General features: G+C 38.3%; 1 protein-coding gene and 1 pseudogene across 1 annotated transcript; both read left to right on the forward strand.

Moving 5' to 3' along the window:
• The first annotated feature begins 421 nt into the window (after positions 1 to 421).
• On the forward strand, positions 422 to 5,449 carry LOC121777280 (ATP-dependent RNA helicase-like protein DB10). The gene is made up of 9 exons (XM_042174474.1): positions 422 to 621; positions 1,149 to 1,471; positions 1,655 to 1,795; positions 2,178 to 2,246; positions 2,747 to 3,016; positions 3,281 to 3,631; positions 3,746 to 4,023; positions 4,416 to 4,784; positions 4,870 to 5,449. Exons 2-9 carry the CDS (start codon positions 1,172 to 1,174, stop codon positions 5,111 to 5,113), a joined length of 2,022 nt encoding a protein of 673 aa, XP_042030408.1. The 5' UTR covers positions 422 to 621; positions 1,149 to 1,171; the 3' UTR covers positions 5,114 to 5,449.
• A 7,549-nt stretch (positions 5,450 to 12,998) lies between these two features.
• On the forward strand, positions 12,999 to 15,172 carry LOC121777102 (annotated as a pseudogene).
• Positions 15,173 to 17,916: the final 2,744 nt, after the last annotated feature.

A 17,916-nucleotide genomic window follows, 5' to 3' on the forward strand; every position in this document is an offset into this window, starting at 1 on the left:
TATTGGGCCCAGAAGAAATGATTGGGCTCTTTTAAAAAATTTATTTAGTGGTTCAAATGTAAAAACAAATAAAACCGACCTTGGGATAGAAAAAAGGTTTTTAAATGAGCGTTTAATGATAGGCTGACCCAGCTAAAAGGTAATAGTAAATAAAATACAATAATGTATATGTATATAATCGAAAATGTTAAACTATTGAGGGTTACTTTTTTGGGATCAAACTAACTACTACTATATTTATTTTACTAAATTTAGTTTCGCAAATAATCTTTTCGGCCACCTATAGGCTAAATACTTAAAAAAATAAAATAAAAAATATATTTACAAATAGAGATAAATAAAAAATGAGCAAATTTGAAAAGTCAAAAATAAAAAAAGCGGAAACAACTAGACCTTATTCCATTTCCCCCCTATAAAGTAACTTCTCTTCTCCATTTCTCCACTCACCTACGCTTCTGGTTTATCGGAGGCGTAGATCCCTCTCTTTCACTCCCAATCCACGCGCACACACACCTATTTGTGAATCACTGAGTGAGAGAGAAGATATACATATAGAGAAAGGTGCGGTGTGGAGCAGAAGATATTTTCTGCTTCGTTATTAACTGTAATAAAAAGCGCGCGGTAACCTTCTCTATATTTGCCCTAATTTAGCTGCTTAATTTTCGTTTAATTTGTATGTATAGGTCGGTGGTTTGGAATTGCTTGTTATTTTGGTGGAATTGTACTAGTAATTTGATTAGGGTTTCCTATCAAGATATTGGGGGTGAATTATGTGAATGTCTCGTTCCCACGCTGTGCCGTTTACCCACCCCCTTGTTAATGCTGATTTGCTTTCGTAATGTTTGATGATGCCTGTTGATAGCTGTTATGGCGTGAATAGTTTAAGTATGGTATTTTATAACGTTGAATGTGAAAACGGAAGTTACAATGTTGATTTATGCTTTACTAAAATATGTATTTGGAAATGGACAAGTTTCAACACAAATCATGTATGGATTAGATAGTAGTACTTTTTTTTAGTACCCATAGTATGGAGTGTTTTGCTTTGGTAGTATCTTGCAGTTTTGGTTTAATAATGAATCCTAACTAACAAGTCTGATAAAGTTATTTCCTTTGTTTTTCTGATCTCTCTGCAATTTATGTTACAGATACTCCATAGGGAAGATTTGTCATGGCAGCTGCTGCACCTGGTATAAGTTACGCACCTGAGGACCCCGGTCTACCAAAACCATGGAAGGGTCTGGTTGACGACAAGACTGGATATGTTTACTATTGGAATCCAGAGACCAATATAACCCAGTATGAAAAACCTGTTTCCCCTGGTCACACAAGCTATGCACCAGCTCATAAATCTTTGATTTCATCGGTTCAGAAGTCCCCCCAAGGACAGTATAATGCGAATGATAATGACGACAGATATTCCAAAGCTAGCAATGGATTGACCAAGGCTGTTGTACCAGTAGCTTATCAGGTAGCCCAAGTGATGTTCTTATAGATATATGCAGTCTTGTTAATTCATGTGTATGCATTTGTTAAAACTTTGACTGGTCCTCTTTATCTGTGTTTATTGCCATCTATGCTATTTCAGTGATGAACAAACTAAGTTGTTACTTGCTTGATGTACTCAATTGGTATTTTTTCACTACTTTGACAGGCCACCAGAAGCAGACCAGATTATTCACACAGTGATGTAGAGGTGAAAGCCAGTGTTGGATATGGACCTCTTGCTCCCACCGGCGCAGAAAGTATTGTGTCCGCTGAAGCCTATCGCCGGCGTCATGAAATATCTGTGACAGTATGTTTCGATTTCATTAGTGCAGCCTGCTATTCTTTGTCTGCATCAATTATTTTCTCCAAATTCTTTAGAAGAAACAACATCATGCAGTTGACTTTTTTTGTCTGTCTGCTAAAGTTAGACGTTCAGTTTTGTAGAAGAGTAAAGGACTAAAAGTAAGAGTTGAAATTTTTGTAGAAAAGGAGTTTACAGTGATTAAGTTTTGTGTGGTGTGAAAGTAAATATTGAATGAGATATCTGAATGAAAGTAAAAATTTGTACTTTAGTTTTTTACCTATTTTTTTATTCCTTTGTTTGCTGTGTATGTGTGTGTGATCTTTTAGTTTCTATACTAATCCTTTGTTGATACTAACTGGTTTCATTCTCTTCATAATTTGTCTAGGGAGACAATGTCCCTCCACCATTCACCTCGTTTGAAGCCACTGGATTTGCTTCAGAGATTCTTAGGGAGGTATGCAATTAAATTTAATGTGTTGAATCTAAAAGTGTTAAAGATCACTGTGAGTCTAAAGTTTGAGTGAATTAACTTTCTGCAACGTTGAATTACTACTGGAGGCTCGTTGTGGAGATTAAGAACCTTCTTTTCCGTCTCTACTTTTGTCCCAGGTGCGATATTTGCTCCAGGAGGAGCCAAATGTCGTACGCTGTGCGCCCCTGGGCTTGCATGTATTTGGAGCACCCTTATTGATGGACCAATCTATGTGAGGGGCTTTCCGAATCATCCAAGCTTGGCTGAGACTTCTATTGGTAGCAAATATGTCTGCCCCTTGGTCTGATTAGAAGAAGAGTGTCCTCCTAATTTACTTGCTTCTGCAAGCAGGCCTGACTCATGGGCGGGATGATGCTTCTTATTGCCTTGGCCACTTGCTTAATTTGAAAAGAAAACCGTCTGAAAATTTTGAAGCACCACATATGCTTATGAGGCTGCTGGTGTTTTGTTTCATTCTACAGGTGCAGCATGCTGGTTTTTCTGCTCCTACTCCAATACAGGCACAGTCGTGGCCTATTGCTGTAAAAGGTCTTGATATTGTAGCAATCGCCAAGACAGGATCCGGGAAGACCTTGGGTTACCTGATTCCTGGATTTATTCATCTGAAACAAAGGCATAATAACCCAAAATTAGGTCCAACAGTTTTGGTGTTGTCACCAACAAGAGAGTTGGCTACTCAGATTCAAGATGAAGCCGTCAAGTTTGGAAGGTCGTGTAGGATATCTTGCACGGTATGGTTTCAGCAGTGCCTCTCATATAGCAGTCTCCATAGCCTATCACCTCTTTTCTGGCTAAGCTTGGAGTGAGAGATGATTAATCTAATTGTGTTTATGAATAACTTTTCCTTCCTTGAAAACCAATCTGATTATTCTGTTAGTATGTGGTGTTGGCTCTAAATGGACACCCTTTAACAATAAATGGTTTTGTTTCTGCATTTCATTTCTTTTGTCTCCCTTATCATCTTTCTGATTTCAATTTTGATCTGTTTGCTGAAGTGTTTATATGGAGGTGCACCCAAGGGTCCACAATTGAAAGACATAGACAGAGGTGTTGATGTGGTGGTGGCTACTCCTGGTCGATTGAATGATATTCTGGAGATGAGAAGGATAAGCCTCCATCAGGTCTCATATTTGGTTTTAGATGAGGCGGACAGGATGCTGGACATGGGTTTTGAACCTCAGATAAGAAAGATAGTGAAGGAGGTCCCTGCTCGTAGACAAACCTTGATGTACACAGCAACGTGGCCAAAGGAGGTGCGCATAATTGCGGCTGAGTTACTGATTAACCCTGTTCAGGTTAATATTGGAAATGTTAATGAGCTCGTTGCCAACAAGGCAATAACGCAGGTATGTATAACATTGATCTACTGGTTTTTCTTTTAATCATGTGAAGACTGGAAATGCTTGTCAGCACTTGCTTGGTTGGACATTTATTAATGTAGAGCTTTGTATTTTTCACAGTATGTTGAAGTTTTGTCGCCAACGGACAAACGCAGGCGGCTTGAACAGATATTGAGATCTCAGGAACCTGGTTCTAAGATAATAATTTTCTGTTCTACAAAGAAAATGTGTGACCAGCTGGCAGGTAATCTGACCCGGCAATTCGGAGCAGCTGCTATTCATGGCGATAAATCTCAGGGTGAGAGGGATTACGTGTTGAATCAGTTTCGAAATGGAAGATCCCCAGTGCTTGTGGCCACTGATGTAGCTGCCCGTGGCCTGGACATTAAGGATATAAGGTTGGTGTTTGAATTGACTTTATAATTTATTGAACATGCGTGGTTCACCTCTGTCTGGATTAGTTATGCCTTGAGAATTGAGATGTTAACCAAATACTGTTTTCAGGATGGATTTTTTTGTGATCCAGCCATTGTCCTCTGTCTATCAGTCTTACATAAATTAATTCAGCTATGATACGATTACTAGAAGTTAGGCATGTCATACTGTTCGCTGCAGCAGCTCTTGTTCTCTTCAACCGCCCTCTGTGTGTCGTATAACCATCTATGCATCGTGGCTATTGCTATTATATTATGGGAACAAAGCAACAATTTCTTTTGCAATATTACATTTTAGTTTTACATGTGTTTTGGCTATTGTGTTTTGTCTCATATCTTTATGTTGTCTGTCTCAGGGTGGTTTTAAACTACGACTTCCCTACAGGAGTAGAGGACTATGTTCACAGAATTGGAAGAACTGGCCGGGCCGGTGCCACTGGTGTGGCATATACTTTCTTTTGTGAGCAGGATGCAAAGCATGCTTCAGAGCTTATCAAACTCCTGGAAGGTGCTAGTCAGCATGTGCCCAGCGAACTCCGTGACATGGCTTCACGTGGTGGTGGAATGGGGAGAGCAAAACGTCAGTGGGGATCAGGCCCTGGAGGGCGTGATGGAGGAGGTCGTGGTGGTGGTGGACGTTTCAGTTCTTCTCAAACTGGAAGGGACGGCGGAAGAGGTGTTTGGGGAATGCCATCATCCACAGATAGGGCTGGTGGTCGTGATAGGTATGTGATAGTTATACCATATGGATCGTTTTATTCCCTTTGCCTTTATTTCTGTAGTCCTAAGATTGTCTTTCTATACTTTCAGACATGTCTCTGGGTTCTCTAACGGATACGAGACAAATGGCACTGGAAGTTTCCATCAGAGGAGCTTCCACGAGAACGGGGTGACTGCTCCAAAGATTAGAGGTAGAAGTCGCAGTCGTAGCAGAAGCCCTAGAAAGATTTCAGGATGGGGGCAAAGGCCTCGAAGTCGCAGTCGTAGCATAGAGAGGTTTCCATCCAAGAGCACAAGGCCCTCTTCTTATGGAAACAAGGATTATAGAAATTGAGTCATTATGAGAAATCACATTCATCTCCTAACGTTAACAGGACCTCTACCCGTTGAGTAAACTCCAATTATCAAGAGCAAGAGGACGACGATAAGAAGGGCGTGGTACCTCGAGGCTCCTTAAAATGTCCGAAAGGATCGATGTCGAAAAGGTGCAAGCTTTCATTCATGCCTTGATTACCTTTGGTGGTTGTGTTGTCCATTGAAATATGTCGAGTAAAGAGAACAATGAAGGGTAGCCAATTTTGCCGTAGAATTTGTGGTGTGTACTGATACGTGTTAAACACTTAATATTTTTGGACTGCAATTATAATGCAATGGATACGAATATTGGATAGCTCGTGTAGCTGCTTTCTTTCTGCTTTGTTGTAAAAATATTAAAAAATTATAATTATTGAAAGAAATTAATATTCTAATCGTGTTAAGGGATAAAATTATGTACTTAGCTTAAGGTAGAATATAATTTTATTATTACGTCTTTTAATGAAAAGATTTGATTACGCCGATTTAAAATTTATTTTTAGTCCAATGAAAAAAATATAATAAGAGCAATTTAAATATTTAACATTTTTTCCATCAATTTTTATATATATAAAGGTGAGATAGATCTAGATAAAAATGTGACTCCCACTTTAACTAATAAATTCATTTTTAATTATACTTTCTCTTTGTTTAGGAGAATAAATATAAAAACACCCTAAAGGTTAAAGACCAAGTGAAATTTTCACAATCTGAGACAATTCTGAGAAGTTAAAAGGAAATTTTATTTAGAGGTATATCAGGAGTTTCAGAAACAGAAATTAATTGAATTGATCAAGCAATTAAGATCGTGCTTAAGGTGTAGTAATAATTAGGATATGATTTTAGATCTCCTATATATTCAGATGCTCATTGAAGTCGAGATTGCGTAAATAAGGACTTGGTATTTTGTATTTTAATTTCAAGTATAAATCCCATTAGCACTATTTAATCAATGGACAATGAGTCCTAGAGTTCAATCCAAATTATATTTTACCCATTGTATAAAAGTATGAAAATAAATTAGTTGAATATGAGTTCAGTGTTAGGTTTAATTCGGGTCTGACTGGATCTGACCAGTTATATATATCGGGATAGTTAATCTTGAGAGATACTTTATTGACGAACAAATACAATTTTTTTTTTGGTAAAGAAATACCAATTAACATAGTCCGGCTAAGAAACAGTTATTATGGTCGGATAATATCACTATATATGGATACAACAGGTTGAATCATGAAAACAACAAATAATTACGCAAATTAATCTTTCAATTAACAATTTTGAAATCATAAATCTCAACGCAAATGGAGCACTAAAAATTGAAATAGCGCAACTCCATAAAAAATATCTGTATATCGTTTATGTATAGTAATATTTTTGTTATCAATGTAATCCTCAACAATTTTATGTTATTGTTAATGATGTTATTAAAACACAACATTCTTTACTAAATAAACAAAAGCAACAACAATTTCGACAATTTTCCAATTTCAGAAATATATAGAATACTTTTAATAAATTAAAATTTTCCTAGGAGAAAAGGATCTGCAATGCTATCAGATACGCGACTCAATCTTGTTATCACAACGAGATCGATTCCGGAACGAGAAGAACGAATACTTGATATGAAAATGAATAAGCAAAAAACAATTCTTGGGGAGTCAATGGAAATCTTGTGTTTTATTTGTGTGGAAGATTACAAAACTCTTGGATGAAAAATTCTCTTTTCTTTTTCCACAGCTCGGCTCTATTTAACTAACACTTATCTAACAACTAGTTCAACCTAACGGCTTTCATTTAAAGCTAACTAACTAGTCGCATCCGACGACGTGCATCAGTTAATAACAACTGTCAACTCCGAACTCGTTTAAGTTCGGCCAATACCGAGCACCAACACCGAGCACTGAGCACCGAGCACTGAGCACCGAGCTCAACACCGAACATTGAGCTCGGTTAATCCCTGAGCACGACTACAAACTCGACCAATCACCGAGCATGATTGCAGTTCGTCAGATCACCGAACAGCATATCGGTCCCTAATCGCCGAACAGTATATTGGTAACCGAACTGAACTGATTGTGCAGTTTTGCCCCAATCCTCATAACAAATCTCCACCTTGGGACATAACTGGACAATCCATAGATTTCATCCATCTTCCACAATCACTCCAGCTGAATCAGATTCACCAAATCCATGCAATACTTCAACTTAAGTCCGGGCAACACCTTTGTTAGCATATCAGCTGCATTGTGCTCAGTAGCTACCTTTTCAATCTTCACTGAGCCCATTTCAACTTCATCCCTCACAAAATGAAGCTTAACATCCACATGCTTGCTCCTCTCATGGAATGTCTGATGTTTTGACAAACATATGGCACTATTTGAATCACATAATACAGTCACAGCTCCTTGATCAACTCCAAAATCCGAGCAGATTCCTTTCAGCCACATGCTCTCCTTTACGGCCTCAGCCATGGAAATATATTCTGCCTCAGTTGTTGAGAGTGCCACCACAGATTGCAAACTCGACTTCCAACTTACAGCAGCTCCATACATGCAGAAAACATAGCCGGATTGGGACTTCCTTGTGTCAATGTTAGTAGCAAAATCAGAATCACAATATCCCAATAGAGGCTGTGCATCAAAATTCTTACTTCCATCAAACAGTATGCCATAATCCTGAGTACCATTCAGATACCTTAGTATCCATTTTAAAGCATGCCAATGCTCCATACCTGGATCTGCCATGTATCTGCTCACAACACTTATGGCTTGGCTGATGTCTGGCCTTGTACACACCATGGTGTACATGATGCTTCCCACTATGTTTGCATATGGGATTTTATCCATCTCTCTTCTCTGACTATCATCTTTAGGGCACTGATTTACACTGAGCTTAAACTGCTGGCTCAGGGGCACACTCACTGGTTTGCTTTTATCCATCTGAAATTTCTTGATCACATTCCTGATGTAATCTTTCTGAGTTAGCCATATCCTTTTCTTGTCTCTATCCCTTATGATCTCCATTCCAAGGATCTTCTTTGCATCTCCAAGATCCTTCATATCAAATTCAGATTTCAGATCACCTTTCACTAACTCCACCTCTTCCTTATGCTCTGCAGAGATCAGCATATCATCTACATACAATAGTAGATATGCCACAGCAACTCCACCTCTTCTCTTGATGAAGACACAATGATCATACAAAGACTTCTCAAAACCGATCTTATGCATGAACTCATTGAACCTGAGATACCACTGTCTTGAACTTTGTTTTAGACCATACAAGCTTCTTTTCAGCAAACACACCTTTCCTTCATTTCCTGGTTGGACAAAACCAGGAGGCTGCTCCATGTAAATTTTCTCTTCGAGCTCTCCATGAAGAAAGGCTGTTTTGACATCGAGTTGCTGCAATTCCCAATTTCTCTGAGCAACAATGGCAAGTAGAATCCTGATGGAGCTATGCTTTACCACAGGGGAGAATATTTCATTATAATCTACTCCCTCCTTTTGTGTAAAGCCTTTGGCCACCAACCTGGCTTTAAATCTGATTTGATTGTTGTTGAAGGCCTCAATTTTCTTCTTAAAAATCCATTTACAACCAACTGTTTTCTGATCAGTTGGCCTCAACACCAAAATCCATGTGTGATTTTTGTACAAGCTATCAATCTCCTCCTGCATGGCTAATAGCCACTGATCCTTCTCCGGACTCCTTATTGCTTCCTTGTAATTTGAAGGTTCATGATAGTCCATCTCCTCAGCTATGGCCAGTGCATAGTGCATCATATCAAAATCCTGAAATCTGGAAGGGAGCTTGATCCTCCTTCTGGTTCTGTCTCTTGCAACCAGTCTCTGTGGAGTCTTGATGTTACTTTCATGTTCAGAGGATCCACCAACACTGGTTTCTTGTGAATTTCTCACAGTATCTGGTGGACTTCTTACAGCATCAGATGAGGATTCCCTCTGACCCTCCACCTCAAACTCAACAGTCTGAACTTGCTTCATGAAGAAAGGCATTTCAGATTCCCTGAAAATAACATCCCTACTGATGACAACCTTCTTATTCCCTTCCTCACAGCACCATAATCTGTAACCTTTAACTCCAACCTGATAGCCTATCATCACACATCTGAGAGCCCTTGGTTCCAGCTTTCCTTGTTTGATGTGAGCATATGCTCTACACCCAAATGGTCTTAATTTTGAATAGTCTCCATAAGATCCATACCATCTACTATCCGGAGTCTGATTTTCAATGGCAGCAGAGGGGCATTTGTTGATTAAAACAACAGCTGTGGAGGCTGCTTCTGCCCAAAATGGTTTTGACATTCCAGATGCTATCAACATGCATCTTACCCTCTCAAGAATGGTTCTATTTATTCTCTCGGCGACCCCATTTTGTTGTGGGTTGTGTGGCACCGTTCTATGCCTTTTAATTCCTTTTCTCTTGCAAAACTCATCAAACTCATGGGACAAAAATTCCAGCCCATTGTCAGTTCTTAGGCATCTCAAAGGCTTCCCCTTTTCTAGCTCAACTGCAGTACACCACTCCTGAAATTTCTTGAAGGTCTCTGACTTTTCTTTCATGATCATTATCCAAACCTTTCTTGAAAAATCATCAACAAATGATAAGAAATACCTGCCTCCTCCAATGCTATTTACTGGTGCAGGGCCCCATATGTCACTGTGAACATATTGGAGAGGTTGTGTTGAGTTATGTTTGCCCACTCCATATGGCAGCTTCTTGTTTTTGCCAAGAATCCATTCTTCACACGATCCAATGGCTCTTTGTATCTCTGAATCAGCCATCTGAATAATGCCTTGCTTTACCAGCTGCATCAGCCCAGTGTCCCCCACATGGCCCAGCCTAGCATGCCAATTGATGGTCTTTTGTGTGTTGTTAGCTGTTCCAGCAACTGCCTCAGCTTTCAGATAATAGAGCACATTGTTTCTGACAGCCTTCATGATCATTTGGCCATCCTTTTTGACAAGCATCTCTCCACCAAAGAGAGTCAATTCGTAGCCATTCTTCTCAAGAAGACCCAAGGATATAAGATTCCTTTTAATGGATGGGATGTATCTCACATCAGTGAGAGTTCTGAAAATTCCATTGTCCATCCTCAAACATATGCTCCCAACACCCCTTACATCACACACATGGTCATCTCCCAGCAACACCGAGCCTTCAGATTCCTTTAAATCTTGGAACCAGTCGAGATTGGAGGACATATGGAAACTGCAGCCTGAGTCCATGATCCATAGCCTTGATAATGGGCTATCCTCCACCACATTGAGAGCTCTTGCCTCTTCAATTTCCTCAGTGATAGCTGCTGTACCATCTCCTTTGTGATTTTCAGATTGCTTTTTCTTCCAAGCAAAACAATTTTGCTTGATGTGTCCTGGTTTCTTACACCAGAAGCAGCTTCTAGATTCCTTTTGATCTCCTTCCTTAGATGATCTTGGCTTCCACTTGTCAGATGGGGGTTTCTTGAATTTGAATTGTTTCTTTGAAGTTGCCTTCACATTGAGGCTTTCAGCAGCTTGATCGATTGGCTTGCTGACACATTTCTGCATTGCCTTCAGCTTTAATGCAGAAAATACCTCCTCCAAAGTCACTTTCGAATCCCTTCCAAGAAGTATTGAGTCTTTGAATTGCTCAAAACTCTGAGGCAGAGCATTCAATAACATCAAAGCTTTATCCTCATCTTTCATGGGATCATCCACACCCTCAAGATCATCTATATACTTTCGAAAATCTTCCAGCTGATCCGCCAGATTCTTGGAGTCAGAAAATCTAAAGTTGAACAATCTTTGCTTGAGATGCAACCTATTGGAGATTGACTTCTCCATATATATTTTCTCCAATTTCTCCCACACTCCCGCGGCATCATCCTCTTTCTGAACCTCCCTCAAGACTCTATCGCTGAGGCACAAGACAATCGAGCTATACGCCTTGTATTCCAGTTCTTGACATTTCGCCGCATCCATCCCTTGAATCTCTTTCTTGTCCGTCTTGGATTTCACATAATCCCAGACGCCTTGCTGCATCAGAACAGCTCTCATCTTCAATCTCCACAGGCCGAAATCATTTTCGCCGGTGAATTTCTCAACGTCGAACTTTGCGGTAGACATTGTTGAATTCGTCGTCCTTCTTCGATTCCCACAGACGGCGCCAATTTGTAATGCTATCAGATACGCGACTCAATCTTGTTATCACAACGAGATCGATTCCGGAACGAGAAGAACGAATACTTGATATGAAAATGAATAAGCAAAAAACAATTCTTGGGGAGTCAATGGAAATCTTGTGTTTTATTTGTGTGGAAGATTACAAAACTCTTGGATGAAAAATTCTCTTTTCTTTTTCCACAGCTCGGCTCTATTTAACTAACACTTATCTAACAACTAGTTCAACCTAACGGCTTTCATTTAAAGCTAACTAACTAGTCGCATCCGACGACGTGCATCAGTTAATAACAACTGTCAACTCCGAACTCGTTTAAGTTCGGCCAATACCGAGCACCAACACCGAGCACTGAGCACCGAGCACTGAGCACCGAGCTCAACACCGAACATTGAGCTCGGTTAATCCCTGAGCACGACTACAAACTCGACCAATCACCGAGCATGATTGCAGTTCGTCAGATCACCGAACAGCATATCGGTCCCTAATCGCCGAACAGTATATTGGTAACCGAACTGAACTGATTGTGCAGTTTTGCCCCAATCCTCATAACAGGATCAAAGAAGAAAGATTAGATTTTAATGTCAATTATTACTATTATTAATGCTATCATTTGAAGAGTCAATAGCTCAATTTAAGCTCTCCCTATATAAATGCCGAATAATTATGTTAAGACATAAATAGAATTTATCAACCCATCAATTACAAATTAAAGCTCCACCTCATCGTTTTAAGGACTTCATATAACTAATGTTGCAGTAAATAAAAATGGTCTTTCTTGTTTCATGGGAGTAATTTAAAACACTGTCACACGTATAAGTATATCTTAATGTAAAAAATAATACTAACATATAGTATCTTCAAGTAGCATTAATCTGGTACGTATAACAAATCTGTCAAATTATATAATTTCATGAAATAAGTTATCACATGTAACATTCCAGTTTGTGAGTAGCAACATAGAGAGTATATATTTTTTCTTTTTAATTATTATTCAACCAAAATCATTATCGCACTAACTTGCTTGCAGTGATTCGATCACACAACCTATTAATTAGAGAAAAACGCTATTATACATAATTATTTGATAAACTTGCCACATAGACTGTTTTTTCTTTAACTATAAAGCTTAAACGAGTTGTATCCATAATTTGATGTATGATATATATGTTGTTTTATAAAAAGGAAATGTAATATCTGTGCATTATATTTTATTTTATTAAGACTCTACAATTAATATGAATTTCCTTAAAAAAAGAAAAAAAAACATTTATTTTAGATGTCTCACTATTATCTCATTACATGTAAAGATACTACAGTGGCCAATCGCCGGTCTTAGTCAAGTTATCCAGATAAAATTTCGCAGCAAAAAAGTATCGATGCTAGTCAAATCTCAGCACCGTATGGTCATATTATATTTAATTTAGCCATATCTCCATTTCTCATAAAAGATATATTTGTAAAATAGAATTAGCTATAAGGTCTATATAAGGGCAACCCCTAACCATAAATTCTCACAGCTTTCATCTCTCACAAAATTGAAACTCTTCACTCCCAAACTTCAATTTCTCATCCCTCACCACCTTTTTTCCAATTAGGAATATTAATGAAAACCCCATTTTTATCGCACTGATAAAGCCACATTTCTCTCCTCCAATCCTACATTCATCTCTCTTGCAATTTCCATGGACTTTGACACGATCAATGGAGGAAATTTTGCAATGTAAAATCCTCGACGAAAATCCCTACATCCCACAAATGGATGAGGGCAGTAGCTTCACCACTGGTGGCGCTGCTTCCTCCTCTTCATCTTCTTCAAACCGATTCTTCACTAACAACACTCTCGAGTACTTCCCGGTCGAGGGATCTAATAATTTGAACGGGCTTTGTAATTTCCCGACGTTTCAAGATCCCTTCGACCCCTTTCAAGCCTCTTTCATCAGATTGAACCAAGAATTTTCCGCTCTCGGACAAGATTCTTCCCAGAATTCTTACATGCATGCTTCGTTTCAGACAGCGGTTGATCATCATCAGTTTCAAACAAGCCACCATTTTGAAGAGTATTATTTGCAGAGCAAGAATTTTTTGGAAGAAGATGATGATCACAACAAAGGAGGGATTAGTGTTGGAAAAAATCCAAATAAAAGAAAAAGAGTTGTAGATACAAAGTCAGAAATCATCAAAGGCCAATGGACTCCAGAAGAAGATGGGTAATTTTTAAAAAATTTTTTGTAATTATATTCTTGATCTTTAATTTTTTTTGTTTTTTGTAGGATGCTGGTGGAGTTGGTGGAGAAGCACGGTGTGAGAAAATGGTCTACAATTGCTCAATTGCTTCCTGGGAGAATTGGGAAGCAATGTAGGGAAAGATGGCACAACCATTTAAAACCGGATATTAAGGTTTTTCTTTGCTTCTATTTTTGCATTATTTTCTTCCTTTTTAATTCATTTTGTGCCTTTTTTGTTTGATATTGTATTGGTATTACATACTAGGCTGATTAGGAATGAGAATGAGGTGGATTTGCTTTCCAAAATTTGTTTTCTAGGCGTGCTTAAAAAAAATATTAAAAAACAGAGTCGAAATTGACATACTTGAGTTTTCAACTTTTCGACATGACACGAAAATAGAGTTGAAAATTGACGCACTTGAGTTTTCAATATGTCCAAGAGTGCAGTTGCGGCTTACCATTGTACTTTTTACGTGTGACTTATACGCTTGCGATTATATATTTGTAGTTTAAGAAATTATATTCTCAAATATATGCTAAAATAAAATTATAAGAAATGGAGTATGTTAAATCTTGTAACTGACATTCTTGTATATTTAGTTCGGATTATAGGGTTAAATCTTGTAGGTTTCATTTCAAATTCAAGATTCTTCTCAAAGAGTGTACTTTTAATTTTCGAAGTACATGTATGCATGATGTATTAGTGCTGGTTACTAAAATATGATATTGTTAGATATTATACCTATACATATAATTATAAAACAAATTAAATCGAAACCATTAGGAAACACATGCATTGCATGTGAACCGTGCACAAAGAAATTATACCACATATAGTTTGACTAATTTACCAACATTTTATACTTAAAAATCTCATGAGTTTAAATTTTCTTCTCTGGTCATATACATAATTAAGATGGCAATATATGTGAAATTAGTAACTACTTTGGTCGATTTCTCTTTTGTTAATATGTTCAATCCATATTTTGTTAGTCAAAAACTTCTTTTTTCCATTCAATTTCATATTTTATTCCACAAGAGCACACACTATAACAAAACACACTAATATCCATCATATACACTACATATACATATTGCAGAAAGATCGATGGTCGGAGGAAGAAGACAAGGTTCTGATCGAAGCCCATCGAAAGCTAGGCAATCGATGGGCAGAGATTGCGCGGAACTTGCCCGGGAGGAGTGAGAACACTATAAAAAACCATTGGAATGCAACAAAGAGGAGGCAACTTTCCTCACGCACCAATGCTAACTCCACCTCCACCCCTCTCCAAAACTACATCCGAACCATCATTGTCGATGCCAAGGCCCCTTCTCCGGCCCCCACCCCCGCCCCTGCCCATGACGACACCTTCTGCATGCATCAAATCGCGTCTTTGGAGACGCAGATGAACGTGCAATTTGACATCCAAAAGGAGATGGACTTCATGGAGATGCTCTCCTATGGCTATATTTGAGTTGATGGCTTTTTTTTATGTTGGGATTTTATTTGGTTTCTTGAATGATGAGGTGATTCATTGGTTTATAAGTTGTCAATATTTTGTTGGAATGCTATTAGATTAATTTATCTTATCACAATAATTGGACCGAACACGGTTGTACTTGTTGTTTATAATATGAGTACAATTCCCACTTCAATGTATTTTAATTTTTTCACTTATATATATGTAATGTATGTTTACAAATATGATGTTATATTATAGGCCATGTCAATTTACAAAATTATGTAGGTTCAAGTGGAGTTAGTGCATAATTGGGAAGGAATGCTATTGGTTATTTTAGTGTAATTGGATTAACTTGATTGATCAATATTATCATAATGAGACATCATATAAGTTTGGAAGTGCGGAGTGCACGCTTGTTTGAATTCATTATGATTAGACAGGGGTTCGGGGGCAGCGCCCCCGAGTAGCGGGGTCCAAGGGGCGGCAACCTCTGGCGGGGTCCAAGCAGAGCCCTTGGCTGGGGTCGAGCTGTGTAGAAAATTCATCAGGAAATGTAATTTCTGATAGTCGAAGGACTAATTTGCAATTTTCGAAACCCTTGAAAAACAGTTAAAATCGGTTAATATCGGAAGAGACGCGACGTTTCGTGAAGAGACGCGGCGTTTCACTTCAGACCTCTTCTTATTGATCATTTTCGGTTCAAAGTTGTTATCGCAGAATTAACAGACGAATCTTCTACAAACCTGAATTGTATTCGATCAAATATTGGTAGAACCACCAAATTGATTTGATCTAAAAGTGTTTCACGCATTTCAGGATATCCAATTGGTCAGATTCAGTAAATCTCCCTAACAAATGCTATACTAGGCTGATTAGAGATGATGATGAAGATGAGGAGGTAATGATTTGCTCCCCAGAATCAGTTTTTAAAAAATAGTAGTACAAAGACATAGAGTTTGATATTGACGTATATGAGTTTTCAGCAATTTTAAAAGTGAAATTCCGGTTTTTACCATTGTTCTCTAAATTTATGATTGTTGGGGATCGGTGGTGCATACCCGAACTCCACATTAGTATAATATTGTCTGCTTTGGGCAATGCCTTCGGGGTTTTATTCTTGGGGTACTCCCCAAAAGGCCTCATACTAATGGAGTTGGGGTAGCCCTTATATATGCTTGCAACTCTTGTTTATTTTCCAACATGGGAATTGTTTGCCCTCACAATCCTCCCCTCAAACCAAGACCACCAGATCAAGACCACATGTCCACCCCATGTTACAGGTCACCAGTGTTGGAGATTGGTGCCACTTGCACGGCGGAAGTCATGCATTCTCAAATAAATCATACATATGGATCTATTTGACCGATTATGGGATCAATTAATCACATGTTAAACATTGAATTGCATACAAGAACGCACATAAATCATGCTTAAGGAATTAAAACCTAATTCATGGTATTCTACGGTCTAGGGTTACCGATCTGATTCTCCAAAGAATCGACGATTGTTTGCTCCTTCTCCATATGAAGATCTTCGTACTTGACAACGAATCTTCTAATCTGTATCCCGAACTCAGATAATGACCTTTGGGTGGGCAAAGCTTGTCAGAATCGAAAAGGGCTTGACTAGATAGAAGACTGAACTTCAGTTTCGTGAAACTGAAAATTTCGTCCACTCCCTAGGAGAGGGGGGCACGAATTTTGATGCTAAAATCAATTAAATAAGTCTTCTATTTAGTCTCTTTTGTATAGAGTTATGATGGGTCAGATTAGAGATCCATGGAGGTTGGACTTGGGTCAAACCTGTTGGACTTTTACTAATTAATTGAGCCTCAATTTAATTCAAATCCAAACAGAATATTATTATCATCCACAAAAGTATAATAATATTGACTGCCCATCCAATCCCAAATTACGAGTAATTCGAGCTTTACCTATTTAATTTATTATTTCTCGTGTTTAAGATATAAATATCCATTAATTAATTTAAGTCTGTTATTTGACTTTAATTAATTAATATCTTTTTCCGAGGGTTGTCTAGTTCAAAATCTTTATTTATTATTCTGGAATAAATTTCAACCGGACGGGTTTCTGAAAATAAAACCTTTTTCGAACACCTCTTGAGGATATTATCAAACTAGACTCACCCAGCACACGATTCATTGCAATAACAATACTAGCACCTCTAGACATTGATCACCACTACCCAAGATATTAGGATTCTTGGATTGCGAAAAATCCGCACCATTTGATAAATCAAAGTAGTGCATAATCAATATCGTATGCTTAATGTCATGTCAACAATGATTAAGAAATAACAATCACCGAGACCTCGTCTTTCAGTAAATAGCAAGAAAGACTTATCTCAACTGTTAGATCCTTCAGTGCTATACCACACCAATGTCGTTTATTTCCTAAGGTAAGGAAACATGAGGACTGACACTGCAACCTTTCAGGGTAGGTAGCCAAAGCCTATCTAGGTTATGAAATTCTATTTCTCTTCTATAAAGAACTGACTACGTCACCTTCTGTGAACGTCGTTCACGACCAATCTACTATGTAGAAGAATTAGACTTGTTTGCTTTTTATACATTTAAATGTTTGAGAAACATCTTATAAATGCACAAGCAAACACCAATGCGATAAAATCACTTATTCTCACCTTGGGTTAGAAGTGGATTGTAGAGTTTATTGTATACAAGCAATTCTATCCGTGCAACATGCTCGAAATATGTTTTTCAGTATACCAATTCTAACAACCAGGTCACCACATGTCTTGATCGAGCTCACATAGAGACATTGGAGAACTTGCAAGCGCAATCCACCGAACCCCGAGCCACACAGGCCCAGCCCTGAACCAGGGCTCTGATACCACTGTTGGGGATCAGTGGTGCACACCCGAACTCCACATTA

Source organism: Salvia splendens, chromosome 18 (assembly GCF_004379255.2).
Source record: "Salvia splendens isolate huo1 chromosome 18, SspV2, whole genome shotgun sequence".
In the NCBI taxonomy this organism is placed as follows: domain Eukaryota; kingdom Viridiplantae; phylum Streptophyta; class Magnoliopsida; order Lamiales; family Lamiaceae; genus Salvia; species Salvia splendens.

Bases quoted from the DNA above. Each gene is read 5' to 3' on its own strand.
- LOC121777280 (XM_042174474.1), top strand. From the start codon at position 1,172: ATGGCAGCTGCTGCACCTGGTATAAGTTACGCACCTGAGGACCCCGGT. The intron at 1,472-1,654 runs GTAGCCCAAGTG...CTACTTTGACAG, and splicing joins TTGTACCAGTAGCTTATCAG to GCCACCAGAAGCAGACCAGA. The intron at 3,632-3,745 runs GTATGTATAACA...TATTTTTCACAG, and splicing joins CCAACAAGGCAATAACGCAG to TATGTTGAAGTTTTGTCGCC.